Genomic DNA, 25158 nt, shown 5'->3' with positions numbered 1-25158 from the left:
TGCCTCTCTCACATTGATGTTTCTCTGTCTCTCCCTCTCCCTTCCACTCTCTCTAAGAAATCGATCTAAAAAAAAAATCCTCAGCTGAGGATTAACCAAAAAAGAAAGGAGAATAACTGGGCAGCTTTAGTTATATTAGTCAAGAAGCATCATTTTCCGGCAGGAGCTGGTGATTAGGTGTGACCAGGGGTAGCATTTCCCTGGCTCCTCAGTACCCAGATGTGGGAGCAGACAAAGCCTCGAAGCCCAGCGTGGGTTAGCCTTTTCCTTACGGGTCCTGGCAGCCATGCTGATCCTGGGATAAACCCAGATAGCCTTTGATTCAGAACCTTCTGACCTTGAGTTGGTAACCAGAGAGCTTGGGGCGAGTGGAGTGTGCCGCTTAAGCGCAGCCCCGCCCGCACCTCATCGGTGCATTCCAGCTATTTTTACCCAGCGGGTGTCGCGCCCATAAAGGTTGCGAGTCTGGTGTCTGTTCCCATTGCGGCTGATCTTCCTGCCTTATGACTTCCTTGTGGCTTGTCTTTACAGCGTCTGGATGGTTCCATCAAGGGAGAGATCCGGAAGCAGGCGCTGGACCACTTCAACGCCGATGGTTCTGAGGTACGCGGGGCACGGCTTTGTGATCGGGGCGGCTTGGGCTGGGGACCCAGGGGGGCTGGGGATCCAGGGCAGAGCCTTTCTGGGTGAATATGTTCTGTTTCAGGAACAGTCCCTGGTGCCGCCCTCCTGGGAGGGCAGTGAGAAGTCACTTAAGTGAAAGGTGTCTTTGCGTCTCATGATCAGTCCAGGAGACCTTTTGCGTGCTCTTTATCCCCCCTGGTGTGGACCAATGACAGGCGTCCTGACGTCACCGAAGTTTTCTCCAGTGACTTCCAGATACCAAGTGTCTGGGCCTAGGAGAGCAGCCAGGCAAAGTGGGCAGGGCTGGCCAGTAGGGTCATATTGGGATACTAGGGCCCGATGCACAAAATTCATGCAAGAACAAGGCCTGCCTTTTCCTGACTGCTGGCACCTGCTTCCCTCTGGCACCTGGGACCTGGGCTTCCCTGTGGCCGCCGGCAGGCACCCGGGGCCTGGGATCCGGGTTTCCCTTGCAGCCCCGACTTCGTCCGGAAGGACATCCGTCTTATTAGCATATTACACTTTATTATTGGGATATATGTTAATATCATAAGGTTCTGATCTGCACTTTCTTGGTGACTTCCAGTCTTGAAAAGTACATTTGCTGTGTCTCAAATTAGTTGGACCCTGCTGCAGTGTGGCTTACTGGGTTTTTTTTGTTTGTTTTGTTCTTAAATATATTTTTATTGATTTTAGAGAGGAAAGAAGAGGGAGAGAGAGAGGGAGAAACATCAGTGATGAGAGAGAAGCATTGATCAGCTGCCTCCTGCATGCCCCCCTCCTGGGGATTGAGCCTGCAACCCACCCAGATGCCCTTGACCGGAATCAAACCCGGGACCCTCCAGTCCGCAGGCCGGTGCTCTATCCACTGAGCCAAACCGGCTAGGGCTGAATTACTGTTTTTACTTTGGCTGACAGCAGCGTTTAGTTAAGTGTCCAGCTAGAAGGTGGCATTCTAGAGTTTCTCTTTTCACACATGCAGAAGAGCCACCTAAGACAATTCATATTATCTTTAGTAAAGCCTGACCTGGAAAATGGCTTAATGATCAGTCAGACCCCAGATTGTATGTCGCAGGTATCTCCTTCTAAGGCGGTGATGGCGAACCTATATCACACGTGTCATTTTTTTGGTTGATTTTTCTTTGTTAAATGGCATTTAAATATATAAAATAAATATCAAAAATATAAGTCTTTGTTTTACTATGGTTGCAAATATCAAAAAATTTCTATATGTGACATGGCACCAGAGTTAAGTGAGGGTTTTTCAAAATGCTGACACGCTGAGCTCAAAAGGTTCGCCATCACTGTTCTAAGGTGTCCTGTCTACCTACAGGCTTCTTTAGAGTCTGGTGTCACTTGGTATTTCGACCAAGGATCAGAGTGTGTGTCAGCACATCTCCTAATCACTTCTTAATTTTAGTTGTTTAATGTCTTTGTGAGACAGCTCTCTCCATTTTTATTCCCACGGCACATTGTTGGCCAGTGTGACTCTTAGTTAGAATGCCTTTCATCCGTGAATGTATATCGAATGTACCCATTTATCAAGATACAACTCAGAACTGCCAGGTGTTGCGTGCCCCATTGGTGCCACTTTCCTGTTGTCAGCCTCTGCCATAGGTGATCAGGCTCCCTGAAAACAGAAATCTGACTTCTTCACTGGCTCGTGTAGTTACTGTCTCCCTCCTGCCTGTGCTTTTCTGAGCCCTGGGAGGCAGGCAGGTGTCTCGGTGGTCAGTGCTGTGGAAGCTGGAGTGTCAGGGCCGGGGTCTTCCCCACACACGCCCTCCAGCCACACCCGCTCTGGTTTTCTCGTGGAGGTCGAGGCTGCTGTGCCTCTCCAGGTCCCTCACGGGCTCTGCGTGCAGAGTTTATTTTCCTCACCCGCCTAACAACTGGAGGGGCACATGCAGAACACAGTTGCCCTGTTCATCCCGACTGCCCTACGTGCATCATCCGCCTTCCCCCGGAAAACCAGTAGCTGGGCCACTGGCTGGAACGCGTTCGTCCCCTTGAAAATGAAGTGTGCGTGGGTTTCGCTATTGCTTGTCTGCGAGGCTCAGCCAGGTGGGGGCACGAACTCTCTTGCTGCTGTTGCTCCTTAGTTCCTTGTCCTGACTCCTCCCTCGGGAGCGAATGAAAATCCACTCTGCCACCAAGCCCCTGACATTCGTTAGCCTCCATGAAGCTCGTCCGTCGTGTCTCACTTTCCTTCGCACCTTCAGGGGTGTCGGGGTGTCGGGGTGTCGGGCTTGTGGGACAGGAAACGGTCTGAGAAGGCCCCCGCCTGAAGGCGTGTGTTGCGTTGTGTGCAGGACTTCTGTTTCCTGCTCTCCACAAGGGCTGGGGGCCTGGGGATCAACTTGGCTTCCGCGGACACCGTGGTCATCTTCGACTCCGACTGGAACCCCCAGAACGACTTGCAGGCACAGGCCCGGGCCCATAGGATTGGGCAGAAGAAGCAGGTCAGTGGGAGCAGCTTCGGGGTGTGGCGTGGGGGAGCGGGGGAGGGTTTGCGGGCCTTCCGGGATGCTTTGTGAAAGGCTTTTTCCTGTTTAGCTTCCTTTCCCAAGGGGAGGTGTCTGTCTGTTAATTAGTGCAGAGAACTCGTCTTTGATGCTGAGATGAGCCTATAAAGGAACTGCTCTCTTTGTCTGTCTAAAAAGGGCATCACCATCGACTTTCTAGTTTATCCTAAAAAAGATATCCTATATAATAAAAGGGTAGTATGCAAATTGACCCTAATAGCAGAATAACCAGAACAACTGCTGGAGCAGTCACTATGAGGTGCACTGACTACCTCTTGGTCCTTTTCCCCGGCCAGCAGGCTCCAATCGCCTGATGGCCACCCACTGCGGGGGCAGAGCTGGCAAGCGGGCAGGAACAGCCAACCCCTCGGTCCCTTCCCCCAGCCGTCAGGCACCAATCACCTGATGGCGAATGGGGAACCGGGGGTGGGTGGCAGCGGGGGGCGGGGCTGACTGCAGGCTGCTGGGGAAAATGGCCCTGATTGCAGGCCAGGCCTAGGGACTGTACCCGTGCACGAATTTCGTGCACCAGGCCTCTAGTATGATATAAACACCTAGAACGGAACATTTTCTCCTATGTTACTATGGGAAAGTTGGTGGTAACTATACTAACATTGTTCAAGGTGGTCTATTTCAGTGATGGCGAACCTTTTGAGCTCGGCGTGTCAGCATTTTGAAAAACCCTAACTTAACTCTGGTGCAGTGTCACCTATCGACATTTTTTGATATTTGCAACCATAGTAAAACAGAGACTTATATTTTTGATATTTATTTCATATATTTAAATGCCATTTAACAAAGAAAATTCAACCAAAAAAATGAGTTCGAGTGTCACCTCTGACATGCATGTTATAGGTTCGCCATCACTGGTCTATTTTAATACATTGCGGACCAGTAGTAGTTTCATTGCTAGCTTTACCCAGTGGCCAGATAAGTTTCTATTGAACGAGTACAAAAAAAGGTTCTACATAAATGTTAAAGGCATGCTTTAACATTAAATACCCATTACATTTTGAAGTTATTTATTACATGTTCTTATAAGTTGATACCTTTTTAAAGTATGATACTTTGTAAAACACTGTGTAATATGGAGAATTCTCGTGATCTGTCTGCAATGTGTTAATTACACATGACCAATCTTCCCTTTCTTGGGGGGAAATACACACTTATTTCCTTTGTATGGGAATCTCAGAGTCGGTTCTAATAGAGGATCACGCGTAAGTTTCATACTCAGCCAAAGACCCAGTTTTGGTGAAATGGATTATTCTTTAGTAAGATTTTTATTAGTAGAACAAGGCCGTGTACAAAGTCCTTAACGGCAGTTACATTTAAGAATGCAACCTGCTGCAGGTGGTAAAACCACGGCACCTGCTTAGGCCTGTGTGGATGGAGGGCTTATAGCTTATAGTCAGTCCTTTATGGTGCTACAGGCCAGGTATTTTTCATTTCCCCTCCTGGTTTTAGACGGACGTAACCTTTTTGTGTGTGTGTGATCGGGCGTAAGCATAACGTTTCCTTTTCCCACAGGTAAATATTTACCGCTTGGTGACGAAGGGGACCGTGGAGGAGGAGATCATAGAACGGGCCAAAAAGAAGATGGTATTGGACCACCTGGTGATCCAGCGCATGGACACCACTGGCCGGACGGTCCTGGAAAACAACTCGGGGCGGTCCAAGTGAGTGCCCGGGCTGGGAGAGGCCAACTGGCCCACATCCACACTCGATGGGATTCACTCTTCCGGTGGGATTTTGTACAACAGACATTAGGCCTTTTATTGCTGGGAAACAGGGCTCACTAAGGCTGCAAGAAGATAGCGTTTCCTTTTCTTTATTTTTTTCCTATTTTTTCTTTCGCTTTATTTATTAGCCCTCTGCTCATGAGCACGTTCTCTCCCCCCCCCCCATTCTCTCTCTCTCTCTCTCTCTATCTCCTGTCCCTCTTTTTCTTTCATTTAAAAAATGTTCATTGTTGAGAGTATTGCAGGCGTGTCCCCTTTTATCCCGTTGTCCTGCCCCTCCCTTGCCTGTGGGTTCGGCTCTCCGTGCGACATATGACATTTAGGCGTCCACCCTGACACAGTGTTGCCTTGAAGTCTCCCAGTGAGAATCCACCCAATCGAATGGGCTGCTCTTCTCTTACTATTGGTAGAAATGTTTGTGTGGGGATTTGCGACTATTCCTGTTGAAACAGAGGAAGGCATTTACGCTTTGATGGGATTGATTTGGAAACACAACTATTTCTCTGAAAGAATGTACATTTTGACCAAATTGTCCAGTGTGTTCTGTGGCGGTCTTGTAGCTTTGTGACGGGTGGGATCAGCCGAGCTCTCCCCAAATAGGGTATTCTCAGATAATTTTCCGTTAGAGAGCAACCTGGGTAGAAGCAGCGTGGTTCTTTCATATTGGACCACAGGCAAATGGTAACTTTCTGAGTCAAAGGACAGAGAGAGAACTGTCTTCTTTCATGTTGCTAATTACCCGTCTCGCCCAACCACGTGGTAGATGAGCCAACAGGAAAGGGATTGATGTCCTAGTCTTCCGCTGGCTCAGGTTTGCCACCGCGGTCCCATCCTGTGGATAAAAACATGAAATGTTTGGGAGATCATTTTTCTTAGGGCAGAATTTACATTTTCACCAGTAATTGGGCCCCTGAATGAAGGGTAGATCTGTAATAGAGCTTACTTGACATTCCCGAGAGATTACAACTGCATTTTACTTTTACAGTTCAAATCCTTTTAATAAAGAAGAGCTGACAGCTATTTTGAAATTCGGAGCAGAGGATCTTTTCAAAGAACTTGAAGGCGAGGAGTCAGAGCCCCAGGTAATTAACAAGGAGGGAAGGCGTTTCTGACAAGTGTCATTGGTGAGATACATGGTTTGGGAAGCAGATTCTGAGCCTGTTACAGGCTTCTATTAAGCAGCAGTAATTACTTAAAGGACGTAGGGTTTTGTTTTTTTTTTGTCTTTGTTTTCTCTAATAAAGTTCAAAGCTCTTACTGAATAGGAAAGAATGAGAAAAAAGCATTTGAGGATTCTGTCTTTTGTCTCTCTTATTCCTATTTCATTTCTTGTAATTTCTGAAGTTTCACCTTCTTTTTATAAGTAATAGTTTGAATCGTTAAATGTAAACAATGTAAAGTTGAGACTACAAAAGAAAATTAAAAATGGGATACCAGAAAAGAGAGCTGGTTTGTTGGCACCAAACATTGTCAGCGTGTGCGGACCTTACTGTTGCCTTCTTACCATACTCGTGTTGCTGCTGTTCTCCTAGGAAATGGATATTGATGAAATTCTGCGCTTGGCTGAAACCAGAGAGAATGAAGTGTCAACAAGTGCGACCGATGAGCTCCTGTCACAATTTAAGGTATAAGCATCCTCGAGGGAGAAAGCCCTCAGCGTTGATTCACGATCCGGTAATAACTAGTGCCTGATAGCGCTTTCTGGGTGCCAGGCGCTCTGCTTAGCCCTCTGAGTAAGTTGACTCATGGCCTCAGCGTTATTCTCTAGAGTTTTCCAAGGATGTTCTGAGTGCAGAATGTATAGATAGTCCTCCCCGTGCAGGTAACCATGGACGTGGTCCGTTCTGCCCTGAGTCAGTGGGGGAGGAAGGAAGTCTGTGAAGAGGAATGAGAATATGATGTCAGTGGGATAGGTGGTGACCCAGTTGGCTCTGGGGGTGTTGGAGGGCTTGTGGGAGAGACATTAACATAATAGAATCAGATGACAGAGTGGTCAGAGGTGTAAAAACAGAAGGTGACAGGAAGCTCTTGATGACTTAGCCGGATTCTTTTTTTAAGGGTGATTACAGGGTGGTCAGTGGTATCTGATACAATACAAAATTAAATGAGATCAGGACTAAATGCAGGAGCTGGGCACCAGCATTGAGTTACTAAAAAGCTAGTGAATTATAGAGAGAAGGTGCCCAGCCGGCATGGCTCAGTGGTTTGAGTGTCGACTTATGAACCAGGAGGTCACGGTTCAATTCCCGGTCAGGGCACATGCCCGGGTTACAGGCTCAACCCCCAGTAGGGGCCGTGCAGGAGGCAGCCGATCAATGGTTCTCTCTCATCATTGATGTTTCTGTCTCTCATTCCCTCTCCCTTCCTCTTTGAAATCAGTAAAAATACATTTTTTTAAAAAAAGTAGAGAGAAGGTAATTTATGTGACAAAAGAGTCTAGCAAGGCCACGTTTTTTATTTGTTTTGTTTTTTAAGATGTTACCATGTTCTGGGTTTCAGAAGGTATTTGAGAACAGGGAGCTATTGAAGGTGCAGAGGAATGAAGGAACATTTGAGGGCCCATCCGTTGCCTCAGGGGAGACTGGAAGGGACATCACCAGAAGCATAGCTGGAAGAGTTGCCTTTGAAGGAGAAGGGAAAGCACACTTTAGGGGGAGATGTGGAGTTCCAACTGGTGACCTTAATGACCAGTGAAATAAATGAGGTGTTTGCTGAGAAGTGGAAAAGATGCGCTACAGCCCTGGCTGGGGCCGGGGCTTGCCGGGAAGAACTTGATAGGGAGTAGAGCTGAATTTAGAAAATACGGCTTCGGCTTCACTTTGGAGCCAGTAGCAGGGTCATATGAGACTCTCCTGCAATCCGTGAGGTCAGAGAAACTGGATCAGCTGGTAATCCCAAGGTGAGACTGGCTCGCGAGGCGTGGGAGGGCCAGAGAGACAAAGGCTTCCCAGTTGCAAATGAGGCCCGGCCGGTGTGGCTCAGTGGTGGAGCGCCGGCCTATGAACCAGGAGGTCAGGGTTTGGTTCCCAGTCAAGGCACATGCCCGGGTTGTGGGCTTGATCCCCAGTGGGGGCGTGCAGGAGGCAGCCGATCAGTGATTCTCTCTCATCATTGATGTTTCTATCTCTCTACCCCTTTCCTCTCTGAAAATCAATTAAAAAAAAGAGGGCCTGGTTGAAGGATTGACCATGGTTAGTGTGATGCAGGTTAGAGAAGCAGGTTACAGCAGGCTAAGTGTGGTAGAGTCTACCGTTAGGATGGCAGGAGAACTGGGGGAAGCGTTTGGAAGGAAGCAGGATGGAATGAGGTCAGGGTTGGCCACAGGTAGAGCTGTCTCGGTGGGAGAGCAGGGAAGGAGCTGAGGATGGGTCAGAGAGCTCTCGTGTCAGGTGCCATGTGTCTGAGGGTGGAGGGAGTTATTAGTGTGTCCCCCAGATCCCATCTCTGCGACTGCTGCTCCGCTCTTAAGCGGAAGTCATCTTCACGACGCTGTCCTGGTCAGAATATTATGAGCATTAAGTCACATTACTGGTGACTCTGGCCTTTCTAAGGCCCTTTTTAAAAAAATTGAATTTATTGGGGTGATGACATTGGTTAATAAAGTTATATAAGTTCGAAGTGTATAATTCTATAATATATCTCATATATATATATATTAACACATTGCAGATGGATCACGAGAATTCTCGTTTCATATTACAGTGTTTTACAAACTATCATACTTTAAAAAGATACTAGTTTGTAAGAACATGTAATAAATAACTTCAAAATGCAATGGGTATTTAACGTTAAAGCGTGCCTTTAACATTTATGTAAAACGTTTTTTGTACTCGCTCAATAGAAACTTACCTGGCCACTGGGTAAAGCTAGTAATAAAACTACTGGTCCGCAATGTGTCAACATATATTTCAGTTAAACTTATAAGACACTTTATATCTGCTTTTCTACTTTTCAGTAAAATTTCTGATGAACTTGAGGATGAGGCAAATTGATTTCTGGGGGGGGAAGGGAGAGATTAGTAGAAAATCGATTCTTTGCTTATGTAATATCACAGGACTCCCTTATTAGTCATAGCATCGTACTTAGAATACAAAAACTGTGAGTTGAGGTTTTAGTGGATGTTCTTTGGGAAATAGAGGAATTTCAGCGGTCCGTCTGTTGACATTTCAGGTTGCCAATTTCGCCACCATGGAAGACGAGGAAGAGCTGGAAGAGCGTCCCCACAGGGACTGGGACGAGATCATTCCCGAGGATCAAAGGAAGCGTGTGGAGGAGGAGGAGCGGCAGAAGGAGCTGGAAGAAATCTACATGCTGCCTCGAATTCGGAGTTCCACGAAAAAGGTAACCAAGGGAGACGGAAGGGAGGAGCCTCCTCCTCAGGCTCTGATGCTGCAAGAGTGCCCAGTGTTCAAGGAAGGGGCCTTGCATTGCTGCCCGACCTGCGGGCTCCAGGGTAGTCTCGGGAAACCCAGCAGAGGAACAGGGAAGTGCCTAGGGCTCCTGGCTCACCTGGGAGGCACTTGGCCTCTGCTCATGGGCTGTGTGAGATGGCTGAGCAGGAATGGAGTGTGTTAGAGACTGTAGAGCCGTTCTTCGCCACAGGCACTATCGCATTTGACTTTTGCAAAACATTACCACCCAGTTTGTTGGAGATAATAGACTGGAGTTTGTCCAAGATCTTAGTAAATCGTAAATCAGTAGCAGCTAATGGTAGCTACTATTTGCTGAGGACTCACAGGCATCAGCGCATTTAAACTTATTGACTCATTTAATCCTTTGAGACCCCTGATGAAAGGGGCTGATATCCCCATTTTACAAATAGCACACGAAGTCCAAGGAAGTGAACATAAACTTACAATTCCAGCACTTGCATTCCATTTTCCTTCTTGGAATTCCCACTTCTCTGGAGGTGTGACTATCCCTGTCGGGTCTCCCTTCATTATCTGACACCTGAAATAAATACTCCTTATTTCCCAAAGAAAAACGGACTTGTCTGATGGGATGGCCAGTTCCGAGTCCCACAGAATGGGGCCGGGCTGGCCGTGGTCCTTAGGCCTCTGGCACCTGGCCCTGGTCACAGTGCGCCTTTGCCGTTTCAGGCTCAGACCAATGACAGCGACTCCGACACCGAGTCCAAGAGGCAGGCCCAGAGGTCCTCTGCCTCGGAGAGCGAGACCGATGACTCCGATGACGACAAGAAGCCGAAGCGCCGAGGGCGCCCCCGGAGCGTGCGCAAGGACCTCGTGGAGGGGTTCACGGACGCGGAGATCCGCAGGTGGGTGGGCCCTGCTCCCTGACCTTGCGGGGAAGGGATGCCGTCAGTTCTGGCAGGGAGCGCGAGAGAGACCGAGTCACACACCCGTCGGAAATGCTCCTCCATCCCGATGTTGTTATTTTTTTATATGTAGAGTTTTTGTGCCTTTTGAAAATATTTTTTTGCCCTGACCGGTTTGGCTCAGTGGATAGAGCGTTGGCCTGCAGACTGTAGGGTCCCGGGTTCGATTCCAGTCAAGGGCATGTACCTTGGTTGCGGGCACATCCCCAGTGGGGGGTGTGCAGGAGGCAGCTGGTCGATGTTTCTCTCTCATCGATGTTTCTAACTCTCCCTCTCCCTTCCTCTCCGTAAAAATCAATAAAAAATAAAAAATAAATAAAAATATATTTTTATTGATTTCAGAGAGGAAGGGAGAGGGGAGAGAGAGATGGAAGCATCAATGATGAGAGAGAATCATTGATCAGCTGCCTCCTGCACGCCCCACACTGGGGATCGCGCCCACAGCTCGGGCATGTGCCCTTGACCAGAATCGATCCTGGGACCCTGCAGTGTACAGGCTGACGCTCTATCCACTGAGCCTCACCTGCTAGGGCGTCCTGTTATTATTTTGAAGTAAAACTCTAGTGTCTTACTATTTCAGGTGTAAAATGCCTCCGTGTATATCATGGAGCCATGGAGAGCTGAGGAAGACTCCCAGGTTCACTTTCACATGTAGCGCTCCCCTAATCCTTGTATCCAGGCTGTTCCTTTCCTAGAGTTTCTCAGCTGTTGTCACGTTCATTCCCCTTCTCTTCAGTCACCATGCCCTCCACCCAGTTTTTTCTCCCATAGGATCTCTCCCAGCGGTTCTCAACCTTCCTCATGCCGCGACCTTTTAATACAGTTCCTCATGCTGTGGTGATCCCCAACCATAAAATTATTTTCATGGCTACTTCATAACTGTCATGTTGCTACTGTTATGAATCGTCATGTAAATATCTGATATGCAGGATGTATTTTCAGGGGTCGCGGCCCACAGGTTGAGAACCGCTGCCTTAGACTCTTACCTTAGCAGGTTATTTTAGTGACTGGCATGTCCCAGTGAGGCCCTGGGTGTGTTGTGACGTCTTGCTTTCCATGGGCAGTGCTAGTGGTTGGCGCAGGGACAGGGAGCAGGTGACGCATGGATTGGTGGGCAGCATGGTTTAGAGTGGAGACTGGTAGAAGCTTAGGTTGGATTTTTGGTTGGAGATAAGGTTGGGCGGGAGTCAACACACTTTCCAAAATGGTTTTGCCCAAGAAGCTTGAAATCATAGGTTTATTTTGCTTTGTCGCATTCCCCCAAAATACTTGAGGCAGTCCCAGAAATCGTATAGTTGTGTTATCGGCCAGAAAATGAGGGAAAATCTGGAATTGAAGGTAACAATAGTGGACTGAACAGACCAGCAAACTTTTTTTTTTTTAATATATATATATATTTTATTGATTTCAGAGAGGAAGGAAGAGGGAGAGACAGAAACATCAGTGATGAGAGAGAATCATTAATTGGCTGCCTCCTGCATGCCCCCTCCTGATCAAGCCCACAACCCAGGCATGTGCCCTTGGCTGGAATCAAACCTGGGACCCTTCAGTCAGCAGGCCGATGCTCTATCCATTGGGCCAAACCAGCTAGGGCTATTTGGGGGTTTTTATGTCCAGAGTTATTGTGGTGACGGGATCACAGGTTACACAGACTTGCACATTCAAAACGGGTAACCCCGGAGTTACGTCGCTGTTCTCCGTTAACGTCCCTAAGCAGCTTCCTGAGAATAAGGTTGGTCTTTAGTTGGAATAGATTTCCGGCACTCAGTTGGAAGTGGGCCGTTGGCAGAAGCATTCAACATGCAAAGACCTGTTACAAGGATCGGGTCCAATCTATTTTTGACGGTTTTTATGCGGCTCATATTTAACACAGATACGTGTTTGCATTAACAGCTGAAGTCTCTGTTTTTTTAACGTGTCCCTTTGCACATCTCCGTAGGTTCATCAAGGCGTATAAGAAGTTTGGTCTCCCTCTTGAACGGTAAGCTCACAAAAGTTCCCAAATCGCCTCTTTCATGACGTGGCAGTTTCTTTTTTTGCTACTCTTTCCATGGAAGGTCTGGCGCCTTTGGACAGCCTGACTTTTAGACATGAATGTATCCACATGCTCCGTATGACTTAGAATCAGGAGAACATATTGTAGAAGTAACTGTGCTTTGCTGCGGGGAGCATCGTGACGAGGGAAAGTAGCTGGAGAAAGGAGAGTGGACACCAAAGAAGCAGACGAGGGCCGTTTTTTTTTTTTAAAGAAGTTTTTTAAAAAATATATATTTTATTGATTTTTACAGAGAGGAAGGGAGAGGGATAGAGAGTTAGAAACATCGATGAGAGAAAATCACTGATCGGCTGCCTCCTGCACATCTCCTACTGGGGATGTGCCCGCAACCAAGGTACATGCCCTTGACCGGAATCGAACCTGGGACCCTTGAGTCCGCAGGCTGATGCTCTATCCACTGAGCCAAACCGGTTAGGGCTGGGCCGTATTTTTTTAAATATATTTTTATTGATGTCAGAGAGGAGAGAGATAGAAGCATCAGTGATGAGAGAGAATCACTGATCGGCTGCCTCCTGCACGCCCCACACTGAGGATCGAGCCCACAACCCGGGCATGTGCCCTGACCTTGATCTTCTGGCTCATAGTTTGATGCTCAACCACAGAGCCACACCAGCTGGGCCACCATTATTTTTGAAATTACTTTATGGACGATGCCAAGGCACAATTCTTTCTGATGGGAAACGAGGAACTTGGCCCTCAGTCAGTGTGGCAGGTTTCTTGTCGCTGAAGGAATGTAGGGAAAAGTGTCCTTGCAGGGGCAGGCCTATCTGAGACCAGTGGTATCTCATGTGATGGTAGGAAGGTGGGCGCAGGGCCCTGATGTGTCCCGCGCTGGTCTGTCCCCAGGCTGGAGTGCATAGCGCGCGACGCGGAGCTGGTGGATAAGTCGGTGGCGGACCTGAAGCGCCTGGGCGAGCTCATTCACAACAGCTGTGTGTCGGCCATGCAGGAGTACGAGGAGCAGCTCAAAGAGAACGCCAGCGAGGGTAAGTCCCCGGGCGGCCCCAGCGGTCCTCCCAGGCCGGCACCCGCCGCCCACACCGGGGTTCCTGCCGCTCCAGGGCCTGGCTTAGAAGAGGACTCAGGGTTGGATGATGACTTGAGTCATTCCGCACACGTGAAGCGCTTAGCTGCGTGTCTGGCCTGCGGTGTTCACTACTATCGTTGATGAAGTATTTGTGCTCTGGGATTTCCTTTTCAAGGCTATTACTAAAGTAATAAAGTTTAAAAAATACCTTAAATAGAGTTAAGTGTTTTCGGATGTGATTTTTGAGTGTGTGTGTGTGTGTGTGTGTGTGTGTGTGTGAGAGAGAGAGAGAAACTTCAGTACCTTGAGTGATTTGGACAGTGATCCAAATGTGTGCTGCCATAGCACCCAGAATACATCTCGAAGTAAACCTTAAACCCAGCGTTTCTCTCTCTACTCCCAGAATATAAAGGGGACTCACTGAAACTCCCCCACCCCTTGTACCTATGTGCTTTCTTAGGTATTTTATATTTGTGATACAGTTGGAGGTTTTTTTTTTAAATTTTTGATACACGTGGAGTTTTTCCTAGTCTACCCAGTTTTATTTTTCCTGTGTGGCTGCTTTATGTCTCAGCACCATTCATTAAAATGGTTCATCTTTTCTCCACTGCCTGATTTTCTTTTTTTTTTTTTAAGAACTTCATAATGTGATGGATATAGTAGTATTAGTGTTCTGTAAGTAGACATTCGCTTTCCAGTCTGTTGCTCTACAGCGCTGTGGTAAATGATCCTATATATGTACCCCATTTTGTACCATCCCATCTGACCAGTGTGGATTGAGAATCTGTTTTCTCTGAGTCTCATCAACACAATATTTTCAATTTTTTCTTTTCCCCCCGACCTGATAGGGTAAAAGTGGCACGTGCATATGTGTTTAATTTGCATTTCTGTTATCACGAGTGAGGTTGAGTATTTTACGTACATTTAGGAGCCTCTTTGAATGTCCTTGTTTGCAAATTGCCTTGATCCAGAGAGATTATTAGCTAGAAGCGAGAGTGGAGAAGGTGTAGTTAGTTGGTGCACGTTTCTGGTGTTCAGAGCAGGGCCTTTCCATTGACCACCTCTGTTCCAACTCCCGTCAGTGTCACTGGGAAGAGCATTTGCAAAGGAAATTCTAGTGGATTACAAAAGGATCCCCATGCAATCGTCTGTAATCGTAGTGCCATTTCATCAACTTACACGTCTAGAGAAGTGAGATCTTAACACTCTGAGCCCTCTTTCCTCCGACAAACCAGTGTCGTTCTCACGGGTTTATTTTAGCTTTGGTTGGAGTTGACTGGATTTTATTCTTCCAGAATTGCTTTAATTTTAAACAAGGGATAGGGCAGCCTTTTCATGACATCTTTTATTCGTTTTAAATGTGTTAGGTATAAACTTGATCTCATATTTTTTTATAGAGACCATCTTTAAAGCACTTAAATAACTTACTTAATGGAATAGTTAAAAAAAAAAAAAGAAAGAAAGAAAATTCTTTAGTGCTAATTCCTTCAGAATCTCCTTTTGTTACTTTTACTAATTTTGGAACCAAAACATAAAACAAATAGGAAGATTAAAGTACAATTGTAGACACTATTGTAATTGAGACAGTCTTTTTGCCTTATAGGTTGTATCTTTGATTAACAATAAGACAGAGAGAGATTGAGGGAGTCGGTGTTCAGGGACGGACTCATGTCTCCTGTGGAACTTGAGCAAATTCTTATTTAACTTTCCCTTTAGGGAAAGGACCAGGAAAAAAGAGAGGCCCAACAATCAAGATCTCTGGGGTGCAGGTGAACGTGAAATCCATTATCCAACATGAAGAGGAGTTTGAGATGCTGCATAAATCCATCCCTGTGGACCCTGAAGAAAAAAAAAAGTGAGTGTGTTATGTGCGCATGCTCGGGTGGTCGTGCCGTAGGACGGTAGACTGGAAGTTACGTTATGTGTAGTTCTGTAGTGTTTTCGTTGTCTTCTCTTTCTTTTTTTATTTTTTATTTTATTTATTTATTTATTATATTTTATTGATTTTTTTACAGAGAGGAAGGGAGAGGGAAAGAGAGAAACATCGATGAGAGAGAAACATGGATCAGCTGCCTCCTGCACACCTCCTACTGGGGATGTGCCCGCAACCAAGGTGCGTGCCCTTGACCGGAATCGAACCTGGGACCCTTCAGTCCGCAGGCCGATGCTCTAGCCACTGAGCCAAACCTGTTAGGGCTCTTTTTTAAATTTTTGTCGATTTCAGAGAGGAAGGAAGAAGGGAGAGAGAGAAAAACATTAGTGATGAGAGAGAATCATTGATGGGCTGCCTCCTGCACGCCCCCTACTGAGGATGGAGCCTGCAACCTGGGCATGTGCTCTGAATCGAACCTTGACCTCCTGGTTCATAGGTCAATGCCCAACCACTGAGCCACACCGGCCGGGCTCGTAGTTTCTTTATCGTAGCAGAATACTTTGTGTTCATTTCCAAATCAGAGAGGCCTCGCCTCTGACGTCCTCCTCTTTTTGAAACCCCTGTAGGTACTGCTTAACCTGCCGTGTCAAAGCTGCGCATTTCGATGTGGAGTGGGGAGTGGAGGATGACTCCCGCCTCCTGCTGGGGATCTACGAGCACGGCTATGGGAACTGGGAGCTAATTAAAACGGACCCGGAGCTGAAGCTAACCGACAAAGTAAGTAACTCTGTGACGCCGGAGATTTCTAGAAGATTTCTTGCGTAATATTTTTACATTCATTCCTTATTTTTAACTATTTTCCGGAGGGGTGAGGCGGGGATCAGCTGGGAAATTAGCACAACAGCAAAATTCCTGGGATTTCTTTATCCTTGGAAATGGTACCATCTTTAGTGCACTGTTTACACTGTGTCATGGACGAAGGTGATAGCCAGGTAAAAATTTTGGGGGAATTACAAGAGAAATCTTAAGGTTCTGATTTTTATTGTAGGTCAGTCTCATTGCAACAAATACCAGGGTAAGGTTCTTAATAATAAAAGCGTCACTCCGCCTTAATTGCTGGCCCTTTTTTTGCCATTGTATTGGAAACAACTGCATTTCTATTCCATACACAAGGAGTGAGCCACCTTGGTGTTTTTTGTGATGGAATTCAACATTGGCCGTACTTCTCCCACAAAACCGAGCCTCCCACCCTGTCCGTCGCAAAGCGGGCTCCCAGCAGTCAGGCCGTGCTCAGTCGTAAGCAGGGGGAGCCGACTGGCTCCAGTTCGGGAGGATGTGCCCCAGGTGGTGCTCCCGGCACGTTGAACAATGCTCATCCCACACGCGGTGCCCTGAGCGGGTGACAGCACCCTGCCATTAGCGCAGACCAAATCCACTGTGGCCTGAGAGGTCCCACCGTGGCCGCAGGGCCAGCTCCTGTCCGGGCACAGCTCCGTGCTCTCCGGCCATGCTCTAAGAAGCATTTTCAATCTAAAACGAAGCTTTAACCTAGCTCCAGGGATTCCCTGCTCCTGGAAGGAGGAAATCCGCGACGGCTGGGATGTTCTAGCAGATGAAGCCAACAAGCCCCTCCTACCTGAGTTGTTCTACCCTGTTAACAGCACAGGTAGGAGCCAGTGGGAGAGCTGGATTTCTCATCCCATTTTGTAAAAACGAGAACGGCTCATGAGGGATTGGCAGCGGCTGGGAGCCATGGACATGAGATAGGAGCTGAGGCTGTGTCTGTATTCCGGGCGGGCGGGGCGGGAAAGGACTGCGCAGGTCTCGGCCGTCTCCGTTGACCCTGATCCACTAACCGGGACGCGGGTGGCGGCGGGCGCTTCTCTCCCTTTGCTGTTGAAGATCCTGCCCGTGGAGACCGATAAGAAGCCGCAGGGGAAGCAGCTGCAGACCCGAGCCGACTACCTGCTGAAGCTGCTCAGGAAGAGCCTGGAGAAGAAGGGGGCCGTGGCGGGCGGGGAAGAGGTGAGTGCGGCTGCCGCTGGGCGGCTTCGGGGCTCTGGGGCTCCGGCCCTGCAGGTTAGGGGGGGCAGGTGCCCCCTGCGGCCGCCGCCCAGATGGAACCTCTCCAGTCAGGTGCTGCTTTTTTTCTTTTTTCAAATAAGTTCCTACTGATTTCAGAGAGAGGAAAGGAGAGAGAGAAACATCGATGATGAGAGAGAATCATGGATCAGCCGCCTCTTGCACGCCCACACTGGGGATGGAGCCTGCATCCAGGCATGTGCCCTGACTGGGAATTGAACCGTGACCTCCTGGCTCATAGGTCGACGCTCAAACACTGAGCCACACCGGCCGGGGTCAGGTGCTGCTTTTGAGGTCCGAGTAGTGATGGTTGGTTGGTCATACTGGGAGCGTTCATTTCATTACTGACCTAAGCATCTTGGCAGCTTGCTTACAGTATGGCCTCAGGAGTCCCCATCGCTCTCAGTGCCACCCGGTTCAGACATACTGCTCCTGTTTCTTTATGCCGCTGCCTGGATTTTGGAACATTCCAGTAACTGTCTGAATACCACCGGCTTTGCCTGTAGTTACTCCTAACTCCCAGCTGCTGGTCATAACGGGCCCAGGGATGAAATGGGTCATAGGAACCCACAGTTAATCCAACAGTGGGACTTCCCTTAGGCTTGCCTTACCTGCTCAGCGAAAAAGACTGAGTTATTAGTGACTCATCTGCGCTGTGTCTTCTTTCATTTTCCCAATTTTCCGTTTCAATGCAGACCTAGGAAGATGGCAGGCACGGTTAGAAGATGATAAGGTGCATCCGGTACTAGCAGCCTCTGTGTGTGCTCTTTAAGTGCTCCTAGAGCTACATCATTGGTGTTAACGTCCCTGTCTTACAAGCAAAATGAATTTTAGGGGAAAAAGTTATCCCAAACCCATGCCTTGTCCTTTTTCATGTAAGGAAAATAGTATCACATACGTGGTGTCATTCTCCAGGTAATATGTTGAGTGTATACTGTCCGTCTCTCCTAGAGAGAGAGAGAGATTAAGAACATGTTTATACTCGCATTAGATTTGATTGAGTAGATAAACACCTTTTCCTTATTTTTAGATACCGAGTGCTTCTGGGTGTTTTGTTTTTTTGTTTTTTTTTAAATGATTTCAGAGAGGAAGGGAGAGGGAGCGAGAGATAGAAACGTCATTGATGAGAGAGAATCATTGATTAGTTGCCTCCTGCACGCCCCCTACTGGGGATCGAGCCTGCAGCCGTGGCATATGCTCCGACTGGGAATCAAACGGAACCATGACCTCAAGGTTCATAGGTCAACGACCCCCAACCACTGAACCAGCTGACCGGGTCCTGGTTTTTTCTTTTAATGTTACTATTACTGTCTTTTGCGAGTTACCTTTATGCATAAGGTGTTTTTCCTTCATTTGAATGATATCTTTGGGATGAATTCCAAAAAATGGACTCTGTAGGCTCAAGGCAGTGGGTGTTTTTCTGTGGCGTAGGCTGTGTGTGAGGCCTCCGGCAATGCTGGGTGCGCCCCTTTGAATTTCTCCTCTGACTTACGCGGCTGCTGCTGTTTCAAAGACTCATCGTGGTACTTGGCCGTGCTGGTGAGGCACTCGGTTTGCAGCGTTGTCATCCTTCCTCTCCGTCTCCAGGCCAAGTCAAAGAAGCGGAAGCCTCGAGTGAAGAAGGAGAACAAAGCGCCCAGGCTGAAAGATGAGCGGGGGCTGGACTTCTCGTCCCCCAGGCACTCCGACAACCCATCCGAGGAGGGGGAAGTGAAGGTGAGGCTGCCGCTCGGCGCGGGGCTGGTCCTCAGGCGGCACTTGCTGTGCGGGTGGCACAGAACCACTCAGATCACGTAGACTACGTCTGTCCTTTCCTAACCGGAGAGGGGATGCCGCTGTTCCTTTAAGTCAGCGACTGCACCCTCACACATCATGGACGTGACTGCAGAGAGCCAAGGGGGGGTCTGAATGCTAAGTGGCAGCTGGCACTCAGGCTCACTGTTGGGGCGATAGGCAGTGGTGGGGACACACCGGGAGCTCCCTCCCATCACGGGGCAGCCACTGCGCAGCTCAGTGTGTCGCTGGGCCAAACGAAACTCACCTGTGGGTCGGGATTGGCCCAAGGCGGCCAGTTTGTAACCTCTGGTCTAAGCCAAGTGGCAAGTAAACCAGCTTCCTTGAGGGAGTGGCAGTGTTCCGGGATTTTATTTTGTTCCTCTTGGAGATTCTGCTCTGAGATTAGCTCCAAGACGGTGAGCAGTGGGCCCGGGACTAGATGGATTTGAGTCACGCAAACACGAATTCAAGTACAGAACTCTCACAGGTTGCTAGCTGACAGCTTTCTAACTGCGGGTCCTCGGTGTTGTCTGTCTGTGAAATGGGAATGATCATGCCTGTGTGGAAAGGTTGCTGTGAGAATTAAAGAGACCATAGATGTAAAGCCCCTGCTGGCTCACCTGGGCATCCCCAGGGTTTAGGGTTGTGTGCGTGCTTGCAGGCTGTGTGCTGGAGAACACGCGTCTACATGTAGGTGCCGTGGGGAGCCACTGGGGGCATGGCTGCCTTCCCAGGAAGCGAGTGAGTCCATGGAAAGCGAGCGGCCTTACCCATAGCCCTGCTTGTGTTCTAGGATGATGGCTTAGAAAAAAGTCCCATGAAAAAGAAACAGAAGAAGAAGGAGAACAAGGAGAACAAGGAGAAACAGATGGGTTCCAGGAAAGACAAGGACGGGGACAAAGAAAGGAAGAAGTCGAAAGACAAGAAGGAGAAGGTACCTGCGTCATTCTCCTTCCTGAGCTGCCCGTGGCCTCTGACGCTCGTCTAGGGTTTAGGAACAGAACAGGGCTGAGGGCCCGGGAATCACTGTCTCTTCAAGGCTACGTCCGAGAAGGAAGGGGCACGGCTGTCAGCGTGAGGCCTGCACCTCTGCCTGCAGAGGGAAGGGAGCGTGAGGTTTGGGCAGTTCTCTCAGACAGAAGGCCTTGCTTGCAGTGTTTTTACATGTTTCAGAGGGGAAGTGTGAGTGAGAGAGGACAGGTGAGAGAAATGTGCATTTACAGGGAACTGCCTGAGGCACTTTTCACATTCATGCTAGAAGAGCACAATCCACAGATGAATTTGAAGGGTTCAAGATTCAACCCAAATACCATCAAGAGTTAAGCTTTTGGAATAGAATTGGGTGAAAAGCCCTGCTATTATATAACCTCCCTTTGGGGGTTTTATGAAACTCATTCCAAGCCTCACAGAGTTCTGGTACAGGATTGCATGTATGCTTGCTGACTTCTAATAAAGTTACTATGCAATTAGTCCCTAGTCATCGTTAAAACAGATGAGTAAATGCTATAATTCTACCATGTAGTCATAGCCCTAGTAGATTGCTTGTGAGCACCTTTGGGACTTTTGTGCATGTAAGAACAATGATAAAATACACATCAGACCAGATGGAGAGGTCTTTCTCACTTAGCACTATATCGCACACAACTTTCCAAGTGAATAAATAACATTTTTCGTAGATAAGATCCTGTCTGGTTATAACAGCTTGGAAACAGTTTACATCTCCCCAGTCAAAATTGCTTCCAAATTTCTAATGCTATAAACCATCCTGTGACGGATGCCTTTGTATTTATGCTTCCCAGAAGTACCTTATTTTAAAAAGGGAAATATTTCAAAAATAAAAGAATAAAGGACGATGTAAAAAACATCCACATATCCACTACCCAGATATTATAGCTTCTTTTGCTACATATTATATGATCACAAACAAAGCATAGTATTGTTTAATGTTTTTAAATGTCCATTCATGATGCCATTTTATATGTACTTATATATATATATCTCCACTCTTCGGCAGCCTTTCATGGACAAACGAGATTGATCCATTTCGATTTGTGCAGATTCAATCGTTCACAATATTTTCATTAATAAAAATGTCTAAATCAAAGTGTATATTCATTTATAAGCTGTTAATAAGCATTGCTACATGTTACTGTACCAGATCTCTGCCAAGTTACACTCTTAGCCCCTTGATGACATTTTTGTGCATTTTATGGACGAGGGAACAGAAGCCAAAATAGCACTGATGAATCTGCAGTTAAGATGGGGTACATTTGGAGGCAGAAAGGGAATGATATGTGATGAAGCTATCAATCATGATTTCCCGGAGGACTTTATTTTACTTTTTTTTTTTAAAAAAAACATGTTTTTATAGAGAGGAAGGGAGAGAGAGCATCAGTGAGGAGAGAGAATCATGGATTGGCTGCCTCCTGCACGCCCCACACCAGATTGAACCTGCAACCCAGGCATGCGCCCTGACCAGGAATCGAACCGTGACCTCCTGGTTCCTAGGTCGACGCTCAACCACTGAGCCACGCCGGCCGGGCTATTGTACCTTTTTTATAGACCGAGTCCATCCCAGTTCCCTGCTCTAGTGCTGAGACATAAGAAGGACTGCACACGTGACAATGACTCCTTGTAACTCTTCTTTAAAAGCCTAAAAGTGGTGATGCCAAATCTTCGAATAAATCCAAGCGATCTCAGGGCCCCGTGCACATCACCGCAGGAAGTGAGCCTGTCCCCATCGGCGAGGACGAGGACGATGATCTGGACCAGGAGACGTTCAGCATTGTAAGTCCTGACACGGATCCGGTGCCACGGAGCTCTGTCCCATCTGCAGGTTTTATTTTTATTTATTTACTTATTTATTTTTAAAATATATTTTTGTTGATCTCAGAGAGGAAGGGAGAGGAGAGAGAGAGAGAAACATCAATGATGAGAGAGAATCATGGATCGGCTGCCTCCTGCACGCCCCACACTGGGGATGGAGCCCACAGCCCGGACAAGTGCCCTGACCAGGAATTGAACTGTGACCTCCTGGTTCATAGGTTGACGCCCAACCACTGAGCCACACCGGCCAGGCTGATCTGCAGGTTTTAAAGCTCAGAACATAAAATCGAAGCCCCTGTTGTCCCTCACCCTAAACCAGCGGTTCTTAACCTGTGGGTCGAGACCCCTTTGGGGGTCAAACGACCCTTTCACAGGGGTCGCCTAAGACCATTGGAAAACACATTTATAATTACATATTGTTTTTGTGATTAATCACTATGCTTTAATTATGTTCAATTTGTAACAATGAAAACACATCCTGCATATCAGATATTTACATGACGATTCATAACAGTAGCAACATTACAGTTATGAAGTAGCAACGAAAATAATTTTATGGTTGGGTCACAACATGAGGAACTGTATTAAAGGGTCACGGCATTAGGAAGGTTGAGAACCACTGCCCTAAACCCATGCCTTTCCTTTGGTCCCTCCCCAGAAGTGACCACGATTCTAGATTCGACGATCATCCTCACAGGGGATTTTAGACTTTTACTACGTATGTCTCTAAAGACAGGAATAGTTCCCAGAACAGCCAGGCGGTCTCTCTCTGCTTTCTGTGTATTTTCACTACAATAATTATATGACGTAGGCAATTGCCTCCATTTTACACGTTAAAGAATAAGGTGGAGAGAGTTAAGGGGCGTGTCCTGGGTCACAGAGCTACAATGTGGAGCAGAGACTTGACCCAGGCAGTTTGGCGAGACAGTGTGGGTCCTGGCCCATCCTCCCACACCGCCTCCATGTGTCCATAACAGCGTATAAGATTACTCTCTTGCCCTAACCGGTTTGGCTCAGAGGATGGAGCATCAGCCTGTGGACTGAAGGGTCCCAGGTTCGATTCCAGTCAAGGGCATATACCTGAGTTGCGGGCACATCCCCGGTAGGAGATGTGCAGGAGGCAGCTGATCGATGTTTCTCTCATCGATGTTTCTAACTCTCTATCCCTCTCCCTTCCTCTCTGTAAAAAATCAATAAAATATATTTAAAAAAAAAAAAAAGATTACTCGCCACCTTGGGAAGTTTCATGTAAAGGCCACACTGTGTGCGTTCTGTAACGGCTGCTTCTCCCTTCACTCTGAGTTACGATTTGCACAATTGTATTTTTTCTCCTCTTGACGGACATGGGGGTGCTCACAGGTGTTTACCGCTACACACAGGCTGCGGTGAAATTGTCAACATTTTCTTGTGCCCCGTGTGAGAGCTGCTCCAGAGCGCGCGGCTTGAGCAGGAGCTGGGAGTGGCATTGGGCACGCGCGCCGGGCACTTGGTTAGATGCCGTAGAATTACTCTTCGAGGCCATTGTAGACGTTTGCACTCCTGGCGGGAGTGTGAGTTCAGATCGTTTTCGCAGTCTCAGAAACACTTGGTAGTTTCTGACTTCTTAATTTTGCTCCTCTTCGAAGGGTGTGAAATATTGCCTGGTGTTGTAATTGATGATTTATTTTCATATTTATTGGGCATTTGTGTGTGTAATGAATTGCATGTTTGGGGTAATTTTTCTTTCCTTACCTTTTCTGTAGGAGTTCTTTTTTTTTTTTTAATATATTTTATTGATTTTTTTACAGAGAGGAAGGGAGAGGGATAGAGAGTTAGAAACATCGATGAGAGAGAAACACCAATCAGCTGCTTCCTGCACACTCCCCACTGGGGATATGCCCGCAACCAAGGTACATGCCCTTGACCGGAATCGAACCTGGGACCCCTCAGTCCGCAGGCCGACGCTCTATCCACTGAGCCAAACCGGTTTCGGCTGTAGGAATTCTTTGTACATTCATGATGCTAATCTTTTATCTGTCAGTCCTTATGAGTATCTTCCAGTTTTTGGTATATTTTAAATGCTGTCTTTTTTGTAAATTGAAAGACAACACTGAAAAATAAAGAGGTTGTAAGTGTATATACGGCTGTGGGAATTGCCACAATGTTGATGGAAGGGGGTCGGAGGGTCATGATCCTGTCACCTGCCTTATTGGCTCATTGTACCAGATGCTGAGGGGCTGACAACCATGTCCCACAGGGTTTATGATCATTTCCTCCTAAGCTGTTAGTTTTGTCTTTATGAAGCTCCTTGTTCTTGGATATTGGACTCTGGAAGTGGTCCCGAAGGTTATCTGATGGCTTGGTAAGCCTCAGGGTCTCACCTCTCTAATTTGTTTTCTGTTCCTGTTGGATACTCCCTCCGAGGCTCTGCAGCCCTAGCTGTCTGCTCACATTTAAAAGTGGAGACTAACCCTCCCATTGGGGGTGCTGAGCATGTGGGCAGGGCTTGATGGACTCCGAGCGTGTTCATTGGTGGGTGATGTGGTGGGGCTGCTTCCTGGGAAACTCACCTGGGTGTCTGTCATTGTCTGGGTATCTTTTTGTTGTTGTTGTTAATCCTCAGCCGGGGATGCTTTTCCATTGATTTTTAGAGAGAGTGGGAGGAGGGGAAGAGACCGAGAGAGAAACATCGATTGGTTGCCTCCCTCTTGCACTCCGGTGGGGGTTGGGGAGCACGGATTGAACCTGCAATCCGGCTATGTGCCCTGGACCGGAATCGAACCCGGGACCTTCAGTCCTCGGGCCAACGCTCTATCCACTGAGGCGAACCGGCTAGGGTAGTCTGGGTATCTCGTATTCTTCGGCAGTCTTTAAAGAACCAGTTTTATCTTTAGCCCTCGCCCCTACTTCTAGAGACACAGAGCTGGCCTCGGGCATTTTGGGATGTAAATGATGTGGTCCTCGGCTCTCTCCGGGGGAGGGGGTGTTGGGGGGCATGAAATACTGACTGGTATTGTAATTGATAACTTATTTTCTTGTTTATTGGACATTCGTGTTTCCAGTGAATTGCCTGTTCCTGGCCTGTTTGGGGTAGTTTTGTCTTTCACTGTTTTGTTGCTATTTACACTGTCTTTGAGGGCTTACCTCTTTTGTAAGGCAATCAGTCCCTTTACTGTCATTTTAGCAGACGGGACGGGGAGAAAAAGATTCTTGTGTTCAGTTTGCCGTCTTGATCTGGAAGCAACAACCTCCCTTAATGTCTTACAAGCCTAAAGGATTCTGAATATTTTACCCTGCACTTCCAGCTAGTTTGTGA

General features: G+C 47.5%; 1 protein-coding gene across 1 annotated transcript in view; it reads left to right on the top strand.

Moving 5' to 3' along the window:
- Positions 1-25158, top strand: part of CHD2 (chromodomain helicase DNA binding protein 2) — a gene marked incomplete at its 3' end in the record, with an annotated part of 87601 nt that overhangs the window by 51638 nt on the left and 10805 nt on the right. The window contains exons 20-34 of the mRNA XM_081114812.1: positions 532-603; positions 2937-3086; positions 4677-4825; positions 5874-5970; positions 6421-6513; positions 9059-9229; positions 9988-10163; positions 12163-12204; positions 13126-13265; positions 15023-15161; positions 15806-15956; positions 17082-17204; positions 18849-18977; positions 19831-19971; positions 21690-21824. Coding sequence (XP_080970938.1) covers positions 532-603; positions 2937-3086; positions 4677-4825; positions 5874-5970; positions 6421-6513; positions 9059-9229; positions 9988-10163; positions 12163-12204; positions 13126-13265; positions 15023-15161; positions 15806-15956; positions 17082-17204; positions 18849-18977; positions 19831-19971; positions 21690-21824 — 1908 coding nt within the window. The remainder of the gene's footprint in view (positions 1-531; positions 604-2936; positions 3087-4676; positions 4826-5873; positions 5971-6420; positions 6514-9058; positions 9230-9987; positions 10164-12162; positions 12205-13125; positions 13266-15022; positions 15162-15805; positions 15957-17081; positions 17205-18848; positions 18978-19830; positions 19972-21689; positions 21825-25158) is intronic.

Source organism: Myotis nattereri, assembly GCF_964212035.1.
Source record: "Myotis nattereri genome assembly, chromosome: 21".
Lineage (NCBI taxonomy): Eukaryota > Metazoa > Chordata > Mammalia > Chiroptera > Vespertilionidae > Myotis > Myotis nattereri.
The sequence above is the reverse complement of the archived record's forward strand: the minus strand, read 5'-3'. Positions and strand labels throughout refer to the sequence as shown.